This window comes from Pseudopodoces humilis, chromosome 3 (genome assembly GCF_049639895.1).
Source record: "Pseudopodoces humilis isolate 2021_Gansu_Grassland_sample_001 chromosome 3, ASM4963989v1, whole genome shotgun sequence".
In the NCBI taxonomy this organism is placed as follows: domain Eukaryota; kingdom Metazoa; phylum Chordata; class Aves; order Passeriformes; family Paridae; genus Pseudopodoces; species Pseudopodoces humilis.
The window spans coordinates 25,161,186-25,176,860 of NC_142202.1; the positions used below are offsets into that span (position 1 = coordinate 25,161,186).

A 15,675-nucleotide genomic window follows, 5' to 3' on the forward strand; every position below is an offset into this window, starting at 1 on the left:
TCCACTAACAATCAAAGCACAAGTGGACAAAACTCTTGTGCTTCAGGTTAGAACTGCCTTCCCCTATAAAAACCTGCTAATGTTTTATAGTATTTTTCAAATTATTGAACAGTATCTTATGACATATAGCACACTTCTAACCAAAAACAAATTGGTATCTACAGTTCTTAAGTTTTGCACTGTTTTAAGAAAGCCATCTTTGTAAGATTCTCCACATCAGAAGTCACAAATATTTTAAAGTAGTTTAGAAGTATTTTAAAGTAGTGCCATCAGATGAAGTGTAAAGATAAAAACAGTATGTGCATGGTCAACATAAGCTGGTTAACAGCACAAGAAGACTCTATAAAGTTTCACTTGCTACTAAACTCTCCTATTTAGCATGATGCTATTTGTAACACAAGTTTAGAATATTATAGGGTACCAATTTCTACAGTTGCACACTTTAAAACACTATACACTTAAAATGGAAGTGTTATTTTTTCACAGTAACTTCACCTTCCAAAAGGTGAACAGAATTGGGCATTTCTATTTACACGCCCCTCCCCAATAATACCAAATATGGTACTGGTGCTCCTGTTAATTTATACTGATTAAAGACATTTTAAGGAATGGAAATATGGGAGTCTGAGTTTCATTTTGAGACAGAGAGGTAAAAACAGTATGAGATTATAAAACAACATGAGGAACTTGGACTTTCACTGGCATCCACCTAAACTATCATCATCAATCTGTAATATGTTTGGTGTAATACTCAGGTGTACCTCACCAAATGTAGGCCTTTAGCATCTGAATCCATTACACTTTTAGCACTATTTAAGGTGCTGTGTAATGTTAAGCCAATCCCATAATAAGAATCTGTTAAAAATAACTGTGGCTTCAAAAGCTGGATGAAGCTGCAGCATCTACGATTTTGAATCTGGTATGTAGCATTACTAATCAACTAAGAACTCAAAAAAAGCCAAACAAAAAAGACCAAAAAAGAGCTCACTATTTTATAAGATGAAAGATTGAGCAGACCAGAAAGCTCCCAAAAAAGATACAAACTTAAAAAATTAAGGGACACAGCATTAGGTTTGATTTCAGGCAACCAGGCAAAGAACACAGTAGACAACATAGTGAAAGTTTATACTTATAGGACAACCTCCCTATGAAACACAAGAAGAAGCCAGCATAACAAGGCAGTTATCCATGCATCAGGAATCTTTAGTTTTCAGAAACTGAAAAACAACACACAATTAAGAAGAGTAGGAAAAAAAGCAAGGATAAAAATCATTAACCATTTTGGTCAGGAAGTGACCTAAAAAGGCAGCAAGAAAGGTTGCTAAATTTAATAAAGATGATTTTAGAAATTACCTCTTCACAGGGAAAAAATGACAGCTCATACACTGTTTGGCTTTCAAGGAATGTTAATTGCAACCATCCTCTGTAAATTTTAACTATCGTTACTAATTTTAACAAGGAGATGGGGGTATGTGAGAATACAGAAGAATGACTCAAATAATTCCTGACAACATTAGGCTATATTGAAGGCAAATTACTGGACCTTACTCAAACTCCAGTTCTTTGGATTTACTCTGAAAAATTCTTGGAACTTTTGGGAAAAACAGAAGCCAAATTAAAAAAAATACTGATTGATGTACAAGCTTTTGGCACCACTTTACCTGACAACCAGTTCAAAGACATACAATGTACTTCTAGTTGCAAAATATGGGTGCAGTAGTTGTGTAAACAAAAATTTTAAGTACGTATACAAAATTAAAATGTGGGTCCTTGCAGAACTAGAAATATTGTCAGAGAGTCTAAGTGAAGTTATCTCCTGACCCAACTAGGAAATGACTGGCACAATGCATGTGCTATTATACTTTCAATACAGACCACAAGAAGTTGTACGTTTTGGACAAAACACAAATTCAGAAATTTATAGTGGGGTAAAACTGGCTAAGCAGAACAGCCCAGAGAGTACTGAAAATGAGGCACTGGTAAGCATGAAATGTCACACAGCAAAAAGACTTCAAATTCTCAACTCCTAAAAACAGGAACATAGCTCAAATACAGATGATGATCTCTTCATCATGGTGTGTTTATTCAGGGAAAAAAACAAGCATAAAAGACCAAAGGATTCATCTATCCCATCCCACTCTCCAAACAGAAGCAACTGAACCTAATCCATCAGGAATTACACAACCAATACTAATGCTTGTAAAATTAATTGTAATGAAATATGTGAATGGGATACTTCAGTCAAGCTTTCTCATTTGGAAGCTTCTAAAGATTAGGAGGGGAAAATCTATCATGCATGACCTTGATATTTCTGATCCTGCCTCAGTACGAGATGTTTGATTATGCAGTTTTACGATGTCATTATATTTTCTCAATTATTTAAATTAACTTTTTTCAGACTTAAATGCTATGCTACACAACAAAACATACATTTCCCCAAGAGCTGCAATGAGTTCCAAGTATTTACTTTCATCAATTACCTTCAGGTGGCATTTTAAGATTTTCTCTATGTGAAACATTTAATTTGCAACCATGTAAAGCTGCACAGTAAATTTTGGATCTGTTTGAATGAGCAATCTGGTTCTTCCCAAAAACTATGTTTCAGAACTGGGAGAAACTCAAAAGGATATATTGAGCCCTATGAAGTGATCTCTCTCCAACTCCCACAATCACAAGATTAGAAGTAGCCTTCAGATATTGAAGCCTGTACACCATGTTCATTTTTGTCTCTACAGCTGCAGACCTCACCCACAAATGAAAGCTTAACTGTGCATTTGTAATCCCAGAACAAGTGGTAACTCCACCTCCAGTTTAGCTTACAACACTGGGAAAGCAGCTGAAGATAAACTCACAGATAAACTGATGCAGAGATGAAGCATGCATGGAGAAATTTATACCAAGTCAGCCAGTAAAATTCTTCTGTTTACACAGTTTAAGGAGGATTCTCAGTGCTGTACCCACATACTAATGTCTTCCACATTGCTAGAGGAGACTTAACGTAGTGCCTCTAATTTCCTATAGGAATGTATCTTACACACCAGCCTGGGTAAAAAAAGTCCCATCTTTCCCAAAACTCAAAAAGCAGGTGATGCTCATGTTTTCCCTCGCAGCAGCAGAAAGGTTACTTTCTGTAAAACTCTTCCAAATTCCAAACAATTCCAAACATTTAAAAAAAAATATTTATATATTTAGCTATATGTTTATTCATATATTATTTATATTTGTCTAAATATATGAAGATAACCACATTTAATTATAACTACTAGATATTTGCCTCCCTTTATCAGAGCCACAATAAGGTAGTTGCTGTGCTTTTTCTATAAAAAGTATTTAATATTTTGTTCTTTCTAAACTAAATAGGCAAAAACTGCATGAAATAGTTCTCAAAGTCACGATCAAAGTATAATGACAATCTTAAGTGAGTTAGAATTCATTAGTGTACATAAAAGCACTCCAGATCTAACATTAAATTCAGTAAACATAACGCTAAATATACTACCTGAGATCCCAGCATGATACACATGACTGCTAAAACAGTATTTGTACTGTTAGCTATGATCAGCTATACAAAAAGGTCACAACATACAGGCCAGTATATAGTTGTTTCAATGAGATAAAGCAGGAGAAAAATTAGCAAGAGAGAAAAATTAATGTCTTTTCATGTAGACTGACAAACCTCATGTTTCTTGGAGAATATCTAAAAAATTGCCTAAGTGATTCATAAAAGAAAACCTTTGCTTTGTACTACACTTAGGATCTTAAGAAAAAACATCACTCAAAAAGGGTGTCAAGCAGTGCAATAGGCTACTCAGGGAACTGTCACCTTCCCTGGAAGCGTCCAAAAGATAGGCAGATGAAGTACCGGGGGACAAGTGGTGAAGTCCACCACTTAGTGGTGAAGTTGGCACTGTCAGTCAACTGTTGGACTTGATCATCTTAGGAATCTTTTTCAACCTTAACACCTCTAAGGTCTGTGGTTTCTTGGGAAGTATCCAGGCATTTTATACCTATCACTAAAACACTTAAAGCAACAACAACAGTGGAGCTTGTGTAACTTTATTACAACAGAGTATTATGAAAAGCAAGTCTATGCCTTCTCTGCATTTGAAGATCCTTTCTCCTATCGTTTTGCTAATGTAACTAAGCATTCAGTTCTACACTTTTTGTCCATTGGTAATAGATTGCAGAGTATGACAGTGAATAGCCAAAAAAGAATTCATTTGCAGCTAATCTAAAAAAAAAACTAAAATACACCATTCACTAAGCCATGAATCATTTGGGTCTTTAATTTATGACTTAATCAAATCCATCTCCCCCACCCCCAATCTGAAACCTTTTTGAAAAGGATAATTTGCTCTCCCATCTTACCAACATACTTGAAACACAGCACAATGGATCAAAAGGCAAGAGTTATTTATTACAAGTATCTTCTGTGCTGGTTTTGCCTGAGTTAATTTTCTTCAAAGTGGCAAGCATGGGGCAGTCTTTTGGATTTATGCTGAATACAGTTTTGAAAACACAGAGACAAGCTTGTGAGAGAGCAGGGTCCTGGCAGGCCCTTTGGGGAGCCCACAGTGGAGCAGGTCTGCTAGCTTGATTTCATTTTGTTATTGTATTGATTCTCCTTGATTTTTCTCCTCGGATATACCATGATCTATATGCTTTAGGAGCCTAACTGCTCTCCTTCCATGATTTAGAGCCAGACAAGGTGGCCAGCAACAGGAGGGTGTCAAAAGAACGGAGACAACATCCTTTTTCAGAGCACTAACTTTCCCACAGCAGAAAGCTGTAACATCAAATCATAACATCATCACCTACAGTATGCTGAATAAGGTCCCTCCAAGATATCCTGATGTTAACTCAAAAATCTACTCTAAACACTTGTCAGTGGAGAGGTTTGTTGCACCATTCTTGACACTCAGATACTAACAGCAAATTGAGGCTTTTTTGCCCTTGTGAAGCTTCTACAAGTTCCAGTAAATAATTTGTACCACATATAAATCAGCGCACTCCTGAAGTCTGCTCTTGTAGATCTGAATTTTGTTGTATGGGTCTGCCAGTTGATCTTTAATAAAACTGCATGGCAGGAAAGTGATGACATGTAAGTCAATATATTTCATATTTCATAGCAGAGGTGGTCAAGTGAAAGATTAAATTTGTCTTAAATCTGACTTGCTATGACATGCTTCTCAACCATTAGGACATGCATCTACTGTCCTAACTCATTTTTCAAAGCAGCTTAGATTAAAATCAAAGCAATAATGATGTTTTGATAAAACCTCAGCTTGAATGTGATGCTTGCTCTTTCACATCTCTAAAGAAGTTAACAGATTTGCAACTTTTCTGTAACCATTACTGTAATGGTAATCACAGACTTGCCTCTGAACTGACTTTATGATGTTCAATGCTAAAGTGACTATACCAAGCACATGGAAACAAAGTTATTTTCACAATTTTCTTGCAAAATGCTAGATTATTCCTGTTTGTTTATTTAATCTTAAAACTGGGTGTGTCCTTCCCTACTATTCCAAATAGATTGCATTTCATTCTCAAAATAATCTCGAGACCTGAACAGCAAGTAGAGGAAGCCAAAATGTTGTTCCTTTGCCAGTCTAGTTCTTCAAAGGAGGAAGTTCCAGAAATTAAGGCTTAAGTAAAATAAATAAATAAATAAATAAAATACTCAAGACAAAAAAAAATAACTCATATGCCTAATACATGAAATTTCAGTTTGTAAGTATTACCTCTGCTTTACACTTAGGCTCTAGATCACCTGTGCTCTAGGACACCTAAACACACAGTAGTGTGACAGGGAGATTTTAAGTGAAAACTTAGGAATGAAATTACTGGACAGGAGGAATGTCCGAAAAGTTTCCAAAGAGTTTTTAGCATGATCATTGAACTATGCCACATATGACCAAATTTATATCTGAAATTAAGTATAATTTGGTGTAAGAAAAAGGTATTGGGAGGGAAACAACCAATAAGCCCAGCAGTAAGAACCAAAATATCATCACATAGAGCACTTTTAAAGTTCTTTCTAGAAATGGAGCCCTGGGTTTGAAAAAATAGTTAGTCCTTCACCAAGTCACACATGATTTTCAGTGAATATTATTTCTCACAACAAACTAATTCAGAGAATTAAGCTCCTGGTTGAGTAAAACAAAACGCAGCCACTAGAAAGAAGAAAGGTTTATTGACAATTTGTAGCTAGCTAAATGTGAGGTTCTGTTGCCAATCATAAATCAGATATTCCTGGTTCCTGGTCCTTCCCAAACTAGTCTACTCCATACTTCACACCAACTTCAGCATTTCTTGGCATCTGATACACTTCAATGATTAAAATCCAAAGAAAACTTTTTTTTTTTTTAGATAAGACTTTGGCCAAGCTACCAATAAAATAGCCCCAAAGTAAGACTAATAAGCACTGACAGTAGGGAAATTAGGAATAATGTCCTTATTTTGACAGTGAGACTTCCCTCTAGGAGTTCACTATTTCTGACTCTTGTCTTTTCCCATGCCTTCTTCTGAACGAGCTCTGGAATTCACCACGTCCTTTGCTGAACATATTTATCTATTTGAAACGGCAAAAAACTGTTACTGTTTTCTACCAGGAATTAAGTTACGTTGACTTAGAGGGAGCACCAAAGATATGACATCAGAGACAGAACAACTTGAGCAGCACTAAACCCTTATATCAGCTCATAAATCTGTATCTGTCTCTAACTGTGTTAATGAAGGTTTATGTCTCTAAACTTCCTGCAGGGCACCAACCACATGTATTATCAAAACCGCAGCCAGGATGCACACAGGTGAGCAGGACAGGCTGAGCTTTCCATCATATCTGTGTGACAGAAAGGAGAGAAAAGCATGGCAAAAAAATTAAGCTGCGCCTTCTCACAAGAGACACAGCAGAGTCTGAGGGCACGAAGAAGAAGCCCAGATTCCAACTGTGCAGCTACTCAGTCACAGAAACACCGACTTATTTAAGTTGCAAAAAACCTCCAAGATCACCGAGTCCGACTTGTGACCGATCACCGCCTTGTCAACTATAACCACAACACCAAACGCCACGTCCAGTCATTTCTTGAACGCCTCCAGGAACAATAACTCCACTCCATCACTGCTTATCTCCTCTAGTTTTCCCCTCTTCCTCGACGCCCCCTCCACACGGCGTGTTCCCGCAGAGCCGTGCCACCCGGAGGTCAGGGTTCTACTCTGAGCCCAGCGTGGCGGAAAACGTGGGCAGCCCAGGCGCTGAAGGTAGCGGGGCTCCCGCACGGCCTTTGCCCTGCGCTCACCCGGAGGTCACACACACACAGTGAGGCCGCCGGGCTGGCCTGGGGTAAGCGCTGCCTCAGAGCCCCCGGGGTAGCCACTGCGGGCGGCGCCGCAGGGCCCGGACGCATGGCCGGCAGTGCCCTTGGGCGTGCGGAGTGCAGCCTCAGACGGCCCAGCCAACCCTACCGGGGAGCGCGGCGGCGCAGCGTCTCACCTGGCGGGGCCGGGGAGCGGGGAGGGAGCGGCAGGCGGCCGGAGGAGCGGCGGGAGCAGCGGCGGGAGGCGCGGGCGCAGCGCCCGGAGGCGCCCGGCGGAGCTCAGCAGCGCGGCCATGACCGTCTGCAGCACGTGAGCCGCGCGCCGGCGCTGCGCCGCCGCCGGCACCATGTGACGGGGGCGAACCATTCCCTTCAGGGGGGAAGCGCTGGGCTCGGCCTCAGATAGGGCCGGCTCAGGCGCCAGCGCGCTGTTAATTCCCACCCCATGCCGTCGATGGGCCGTTCCACGCAGGCCCGGCTTGGGCCGCCCGGCAGCCAACCGGGAGCGGCCCCGGCGGAAGGCGGGCGCGCGGGAGGAAGCGGCGGGAAGCGCTTGGTTTCCTAATGGGCTCTCATGGGAGTTCTTCCGTGCTGCTCCACGGGACGTGCTGGCCGTGCCTGCCTGGCTCTCCCGGTCTGCTCACCCAAGTGCTGCTTCCCTGCAGCCCGGCGGTAGCCGCCGCTTCTTCGCTGCCCCTGAGGTGTTCAGAGCGAAACGGGAGCTGGTGCCGCGCACGCGCGGCCAAAAAAAAAAAAAAAAAAAATAAATCCCTCATACGATTCCCTCCGATTAATGGGAATAAACGGTGTCTTGCCCTCGCCGCTGGCCCTCGTGTACGCCAGGGAAGCCATGGGGAGTTGGGCTGGGAAAGCTGCCGGTCGCTATCAGCATTTCCACTGAAATCATCGTCTGGGAGTGACGGGCAGAGAGACGAACTTTACTGAACCAAATATCAACAGTAAATCTCTGCCTGAGCTTGCATATATTTACTAAGATGCCACCTGGGTTGATGCTTCGTTATAGCGTCCAAGTAAACCTGATTGCTGTGACACAAAACATTAAGTAATGTACTTAGAAATTAAATGCATCTTTTCATGAAAAAAAACTATCATTATTTTTGCTGTAACTTGCAAATAATTACTCTAAGGGCAGATCAACTACGACCAGCGATTTCCAGTTGCACTTTACTTGGAAAGACGTGTCTCATCATCAAGATGCAAAAGGCTCAGTTTTTAGAAGTTATGTACGCCCATTTTTGTTATTTATCAAAGTCCTGGATGGTCAACACTGCTCACTGAGGAATAAGTTACGGCTAGTAAGACAATATTTGCAATGTTACTGCTTATCATGGCTTTTGCTGTATTAGTGTTACAGCATTTAATGGAATACAGAGTTCAGTCTTGAGAGGAAAGCTAAAGTCTTCACAAATAACTTGGGTGAACTTGTGGGTGTTGACATCATTGAAATAGGTCTTAATAACTTAATAGGTCTTAATAGGTCTACTAACTTTAGACAGCAGGTTTGTTGCAGAGCCCAGACAGCTTTGCTCTTGAAACAGACAATTCAAGGGGTAAAATCATGGGTTCGATGGGGGGAATATGTGGTAGGCAGTTTGGGAAGGCTGTACCTTCCTCATACCTCAGCCAATGGGGAAAGGAAGAGGGCAACATGTGGCTGGGAGTTAGAATAAAAGGAGACTGCACCCTCCAAAACCTTGGGAGAGAAAACCCTGTGGGCATGTGCCCCAGTGGACTGTCTCCCTTTATTCTAATAAAGTTGAAGGACTCCTCTGTCTCCTTTTCAGACATAAACATCTGGCATTTGTGGATTTTCCTGACAATTTGGGCTCATCCGGGATCCTTCCACCATCTGGGTCCGGCACACCACAAGAGGAGCTGGCAGCGTGCCTCACCCAGTGTGGGTGACCAGCTCCCTTCAGTGCTAGCTGGCACTGGGCAATTGACTGGGTTCCCAAGACTGTCCAGGAGACAGGACTGTCCATGAAGAGTCCAAAGGATATGGATGCTCAGAGGGGGCAGTAAGGAAAAGTCAAGAAAGGGGACTCAGCAAATTTCACCAGTGAGTACAGCTTCAGGGAGTAAAACAGGTAGGATGCCCAGGGTGGGCAACAAAGGAGAGTCAAAAAAGGGTCTCAACTAATAGGGATGGCAATCCCAAAATACCTCTGAAGGGTTCTTTGGGAGAATGTTGAGATGGTTTGTACATTCTCCCAGAGGTAGTCGAGGATATGGATGCCCAGAGGGGGCAATAAGAGGCACTGATTAAGGGTCTCAGCAACCCATGCCCAGAGGGGGCAATATGGTGTTAGTTTGGGAAAGGATTGGTTGAAGGGAAGTGTGGAGAAATATGGTTAAAGCAAATAGCAGCATGAGGCTATGTGATAAGGAAACTACAATGAGTACAATGGAAGTTCTCTGCCTTGTCTTCAAAATCTGCAGTCTAATACGCGGCCATCTGCAAGTGTTTTGTATTCCCAACTTCCAGGAGAGGGAAAACAGGGAGGTATTGTTCCTACATCCCCACCCCTTCTCAGGCCATTATGGAGCCAGAATGGAAGATTTGGGTTTGTCTGCTTGCTACTTGGGACTTAAGGGGGTTTCTGTATCATGAGGAGTGCCAAAGGCCAAGTGTGAGAGTACAGGACTGGCAGCACAGGCTGGGACCTGTAGGGAAGATGCAGGACTGAGCGGAGGCTGTGGGACAGCTGGGGCTCAGCACCAGGCAGTGCCCAACACCACCACCCCCACAGGCAGCAGCTGTAGTGGCCCCCTGGCTCCGTGAGGCGGCGGGATATTCCATCCACCTGCCCATCCCTGTGGCACCATCGGCTGTGCCCACACATTGGGTGCTTTACAGAGCTTGTGGTGCTGGGAGAGCAGCCCGGGGGCCTGGACAGGTGTGGTGGTGTGCTGTGGGGGGTGTGTGGACACTGGGACTGGACAGGGAGCAGCTTTGATGTGCAGTGTAAGGTACAGTGACCAGCTTTGGTATATGGTATAAGAGACAATGTGTCACCAAAGCCTGGCCTGATATAAGAAGGATTTTGTTTGAGTCACTGGGGAAGCAAGTAATTTTGCAAAGAATTTGGTGGCTGTGGGTAAGAGCCACCAAATTTTTTTGATTAGAAAGGTATCTCAGGTATATAAAAGATATGAAAGAAGGGATGAAGAAAAGGTAAAGATACAGGCAAGGATAAAGTTGCAGAACTCTTCTGTTTCCTTTTTGGACATAAACTTCTGATGTTTGTGGATTTTCCAGACAGTCTTAATGAGGATTTACCCAAGTTCCCTAAAGCTCACTATTAGGCTGCGTTAGGTATGTGCCCACCAACCCTGATGATGGAGTAGAACTCCTGAGAGCTCACTTTAGTGAAACAATATAAAAATACCTACATTGTATACAAAAAGGACCAGAAGTGACACAGTAAAGGATTGTGTCTAGTTTTGAAAGACAGGTGTCTGCAAAGGAAGGCAGGAACCTTTGGAACAGAGAATATGACCCCCTTCCCTCTGAATTGTTATAACTTTGAAATTAAGGGGCTTTCAGGCAAAGATATGGGAGGAGGAGTAACAGTTCTTTACTAATATGTGTATGTAAAACAAGGCAAGCAAACAACAGCTATCGAGTTTCAACAGGGATTCTGATAATATTTCCAGGTCTCAAAGAGACACAAGCAGTTGATGGTTACTAGAAAGGTATTTATTGTATAAAAGCATTAATCTTAAAGGAAAAGAGTTCAGAGAGTTGAAGTCTTTGCTAAAAGCTTTTGGCAAAAAGTCCCGAGTTCTGAGCAGCAGCTCTCTGGTATAAGGTCCCGATGTTCGGGGTAGCAGCTTCTCAGCGTGGAGTTCTGTTGTCTTGAGCCGCAAAAGCAGTTGGTGATGATGATGGTGCTGCAGTTTTTCTTCAGATGTTTTTTTTTCTTCTGTCAGTCGTTCTTCTCCGATCCTCAATACAGGGGATTAAATTCATAAATCATCTAATCAGCTAAAAACACGCTTCTAAACAATACTTTCTACACCAATCTGAACTTAATTCTAACATGCAAAAGCAATGTTCTTTTAACATAAATTTTACATATAGGGTATTATCACATATAGGTATTATTATAGGTGAATAATCCTATCTGTTCTTTCTTAAGAATGCAAACTATTGTTTTCATTATGTCTAGAGCTAAGTTGAATCTTATTATGAAGGGTATTTTCACTGAACTTTAAATTGGGTAATAAGGCTTTTCACTAGCTAACACAGACTCTTAGAGCACGTAAGCTATATTTTTACTTACTTAAAACTAAAACTTACACTTTTACTCTATATTTATAGTTTAATATATTTTAATTCTTTTCTCTCTCTGAGGAGCTCAGAGAGGCTTTTATTTTGGATTCCAACAAACAACAATGGCAGCAACAATGAACAAGAACAGAAAGCCCAGTGAACAGTCTCTTCCTGCTCTTTAAGCACACCCCCTTTGGAGCAGGGCCGGCAGGGGCGCTGCTGGCTCCTGGCAGGGAAAGTGCGATTACTCCCCCACGCCTGCAGGGGGAGCACCGGCGGGAGTCTGGCCGCATCTCCTTCACGCGGTAATGGGGGCTGGGCTGGATGGTAAACATGGGCTGCAGGCAGGGTGGGCTCACCCTGGGTAGCAGAAACTCAGCAGCTGTGGCGGGAGGCATAGAGTGTCCCAGCACGCAGGGGGTGCGAGGCTACAGTGTAGCAAAAACCCCAGAGCAAGTGGCAGAGAAATGACGGGGCTGGGCAGCGGCAGCCCGGCTCCCAGACAGGGCCAGGAGGGCCTTCCTTGGAGGGGGAAAAGGTTTGGGGTCCTGGGGTTTCCCCTGAGGCACCCGAGCAGATGGTGGAAAGGTCCTTTTTTAATGATGTCGGGTGTTAATAAGGTCCCAGTTCAATGACTGCTCCCACAAGTGATATGGGAAACATGTATGCTTATGAAAATTCAGAATTTTAGAAGCATACAAAGTGCTTAAGCAGGTGGAGGGAAACAGAAATATAGCTTATTTTAAAGGTGGAAACAACTTGTTACAAGAACACATAGGAATATAACTTGTTAGGTAGAAACAACTTGTAAGAGAACACACAGGAATTTAGTTGCTAAGTAAGGGCTATAAAGATAAGATGTATATTGTGAAAACTCAGTAAAGCAAGACTTAGGTAATGTGAAAAGCCAATAAAGCAGAGCCTGTGGTTTAAGAAGACAGCAAAAACCAGGCTCCTGATTTTGACCAGGGCAAACTGACCTGGGAGAAAGTCAAACCTCCACTGCGCTTGTCCAGAGACAGGGGTCAAACAGTGAACACTGAGGAAGACATCTTTACTTCATCAGAAGACCACCGCTCGTGACCACCAGGAGGCATGGCACCCCAGAACTCTAATTATAGTATGAGGAGCAAGAAGGTGGAGAATGAGCAGGGAATGGGTAGGCAGGGATGTGTGGGCTTGTGGAATCAATGTGTATTTAAACCTGAAACTTGTCTCGATCAGGTATGCATGTATGGTGGGTGATCCCCCTTGCGTCCCTGAAGCTGTCAGCTGCTGGAAATAAAGCGTATCACTTATTCCGCAACTCACAAGCAGAGCTGCACTCCTGGTAGAAGAAGGCAGGGGGAGACAGAACCCAGCAGTGGTGGTGAAATCTCCCCACAGCGACTACAGACTGTTTCCCCTCCAAATGCCAAGAGAGCAAGAACACCGGGAGCTGCTCCAGCCCCTTTCCTCCCAGCCCAAATCTGGCGGTATCTCCAAGTTAAACCCCCCTCAGCTAAGAGAAAAGCTCTCCACACCCTTCCCACGACAACTTCTTTTGTATCTCTTAAGTATTGGTCATTTTTGTCTCCTAGCAACATATGGAAGAAAATTCCCGGAGAGAAAGAAACAAAGGGGAAAACTCTAAACCTCAACAGACTGGAAGATAGAAAGAAAAAAAAAATTGATTTGACGTTGGTTAGCAGAGCAGTAAGTTCTCATTACTGAGACTTCGCTGCTGCTGAATCAATAAAGAACATTTTAAGAAGTCTTTTAAAAGGAGAACACTGGCCAAATATTTAGAAGAATATTTAGAAACTAACCAATAATTCCTCCAAAGGATGAAGAAAAAGCAAAAGTCTTTGATAATACAGTTGATGGATAACTGTGTGAAAAACGAGGTTCACTCTCCTGGTAAATTTTAAAAGTTTTAATATAAACAAAAAGACAATAGAAGACAAAGATAGTAAAGCAAAGAGTTAAAACAGCCAGGTGCTTGGCTCTGTGCCAAGAGCACACCTGGTGTCTTGGGAACACCCTTTATATACTATTCCTACTGCATGGACTTCATGCATATTCAAACTTTTCCAGGAACTGTTTTGCATGGCCACTCCTTGGGTCTGCCTTCTTAGAGCATGCATATTTCTTGGCTTTGTGGTTTTAATTCCTTTCTTATCATCTTTTAATTTGGGCTTTGGCTCCTTCTTACACAGGTGATGAGTGTTAATAGCAGCCTGGGCCCCATCATCTGTTCACGAGGTTATCCTAATTAAGCAGACAGTTCAAGCATACTATATTGACTATTACAATAGAGCCATTTTAACATTATACATATAACATTCATCTTAAAACTTGCGAAAAGCCAACATCACAATATGCACTTATAACAACCGGATCTGAAACAAAAGGCTGTTCAAAGAAGTTCTGTCTTTTCACTGCTGAGAAGTCATAGACATGATTCCTCTTCACGGGTAATGACAACTACTTGGTTAATGTGAAAAGGAAAAGAAGTCCTGGGAAATTAATTCAAAATGTGATTTAGCTGAAACAGTAGACTTAGGAAATTATATTTCCTGAAGTTCTCTGGATGAGAAGGTCTAGACCACTTTTATCAAGATCTGAAAATGAGAAAAACTTTAATCAGTAAATTGAGACATAATGTTTATGGAGTCTAGGTGAGAGTTTCAGCTCTTTGGATGAAGAAGATGAGATGAGTATTAGGTATGTTATTTGTGGAGAAAAAAAATTAGCCTTTTTATACAAAAATCTAGAGAAAGCAGTAGTAGTTGTTGAGAAGATTTTTCCCTGCAGACACATACCATAGATCACATACTCTAAAAGTCTTGGCCTGATTCACTCTGCTTGAGGAATTTATTCCCATCATTAAAATAATTACCCCTGGGGATAATAATTAAACAGTGCCTGGTTATGTTCCTAGGCTCTGGAACTATGTCTCTGGTATTGAATTCCTATTCCCTACAATCGTTTCAGCCTATGCCAGACAATTGCCTGGCACAATTTTCATCAACAGCTTGGGACCGTTGCCAGTAGGTGGTTTGGAGATGGCCATGCTATGCCGGAGAGTGGGAAGATTTAAAAGCAAGGATTCTGGCCAAATTCTTTCAGTCATCTGCATGCTACCTCTACTGGAACTCATAAATTGTCTTACAGTTTCTGCTAATTCCACTGAGAATTTATCATAAACACTTATTATTAACTTTTAAAATTGAGTTAAATGTGTCATAGAAATTTCCAAAACAAGAGTTATAATGACATGGGTAATTAGAGTTTTTCTCATTTACTGTTCTGTCCTTCAAATAAAACCCTGTAGTACAAAACATCTAATAAAACTAGCTTATACCACACTTGGCTTTGGAAACTTGGAAAATCCAAAGTTAAAATTATGCTATGAATGCATCCGCAGAATCTCAGTGTAAAACTTCTGGAGTGAATGATCCAGGTCGTGTCAAAGTGAAGAGAACATAAGAGAACATGCAGAAGAGAATCAGAGTTGGCCTAGGACTATTGCCAGTAGGCAGTTTGGATGTGGCTGCTGTGTGTCAGGGCTAGATGGTAGCAGGAAAAAAAAAAAACAGTCATGGTTGTTTGACTTCTCTCATATAGGAGGTTTCTTAGAAATTGACCATTGAAAAAGTCAGACATAGGCTGTACAGTGGGGTGTGGGTGAATTTCTGGGGTCCTTCAGGGGTCTCAGATGTGTCATCTACTGGTACATGAGCTGGTGGGGCCATCAAATCCCTGTTGGAAAGGTGGAGCTCCTCTCTAGATGTTTCAAGGCAGGAAGATCTAAGATGAGAACAAAGGATCCTGTGGTGTGTAGGGAATTTGTGCTCCCAACCTCCCAATACTTTTGCTTGTTGTATCCCATTCCCTAGATTCAAATGGCCTCATCTAGAGTCAGCTCTGTGCAAATGTCACCAGTGCACCATGAGATCCGTTCCCCACTGAGGTCCTAATTCAAGGTGGGGCATGATTCACATTACACAATGGGGAGAGGGAGCATAGTGGAACACAATTCCCAGCACTCATTTTGTGGCTGCATTCCTCTTGAGT

General features: G+C 41.9%; 1 protein-coding gene across 2 annotated transcripts in view; it reads right to left on the reverse strand.

Moving 5' to 3' along the window:
* Positions 1–7,686, reverse strand: part of LRPPRC (leucine rich pentatricopeptide repeat containing) — an 86,023-nt gene extending 78,337 nt beyond the window's left edge. The window contains exon 1 of one of the 2 annotated variants that reach the window (XM_014252821.2): positions 7,496–7,686. In XM_014252821.2, coding sequence (XP_014108296.1) covers positions 7,496–7,686 — 191 coding nt within the window. The remainder of the gene's footprint in view (positions 1–7,495) is intronic. The other variant, XM_088053403.1, reaches the window with a different exon arrangement.
* Positions 7,687–15,675: the final 7,989 nt, after the last annotated feature.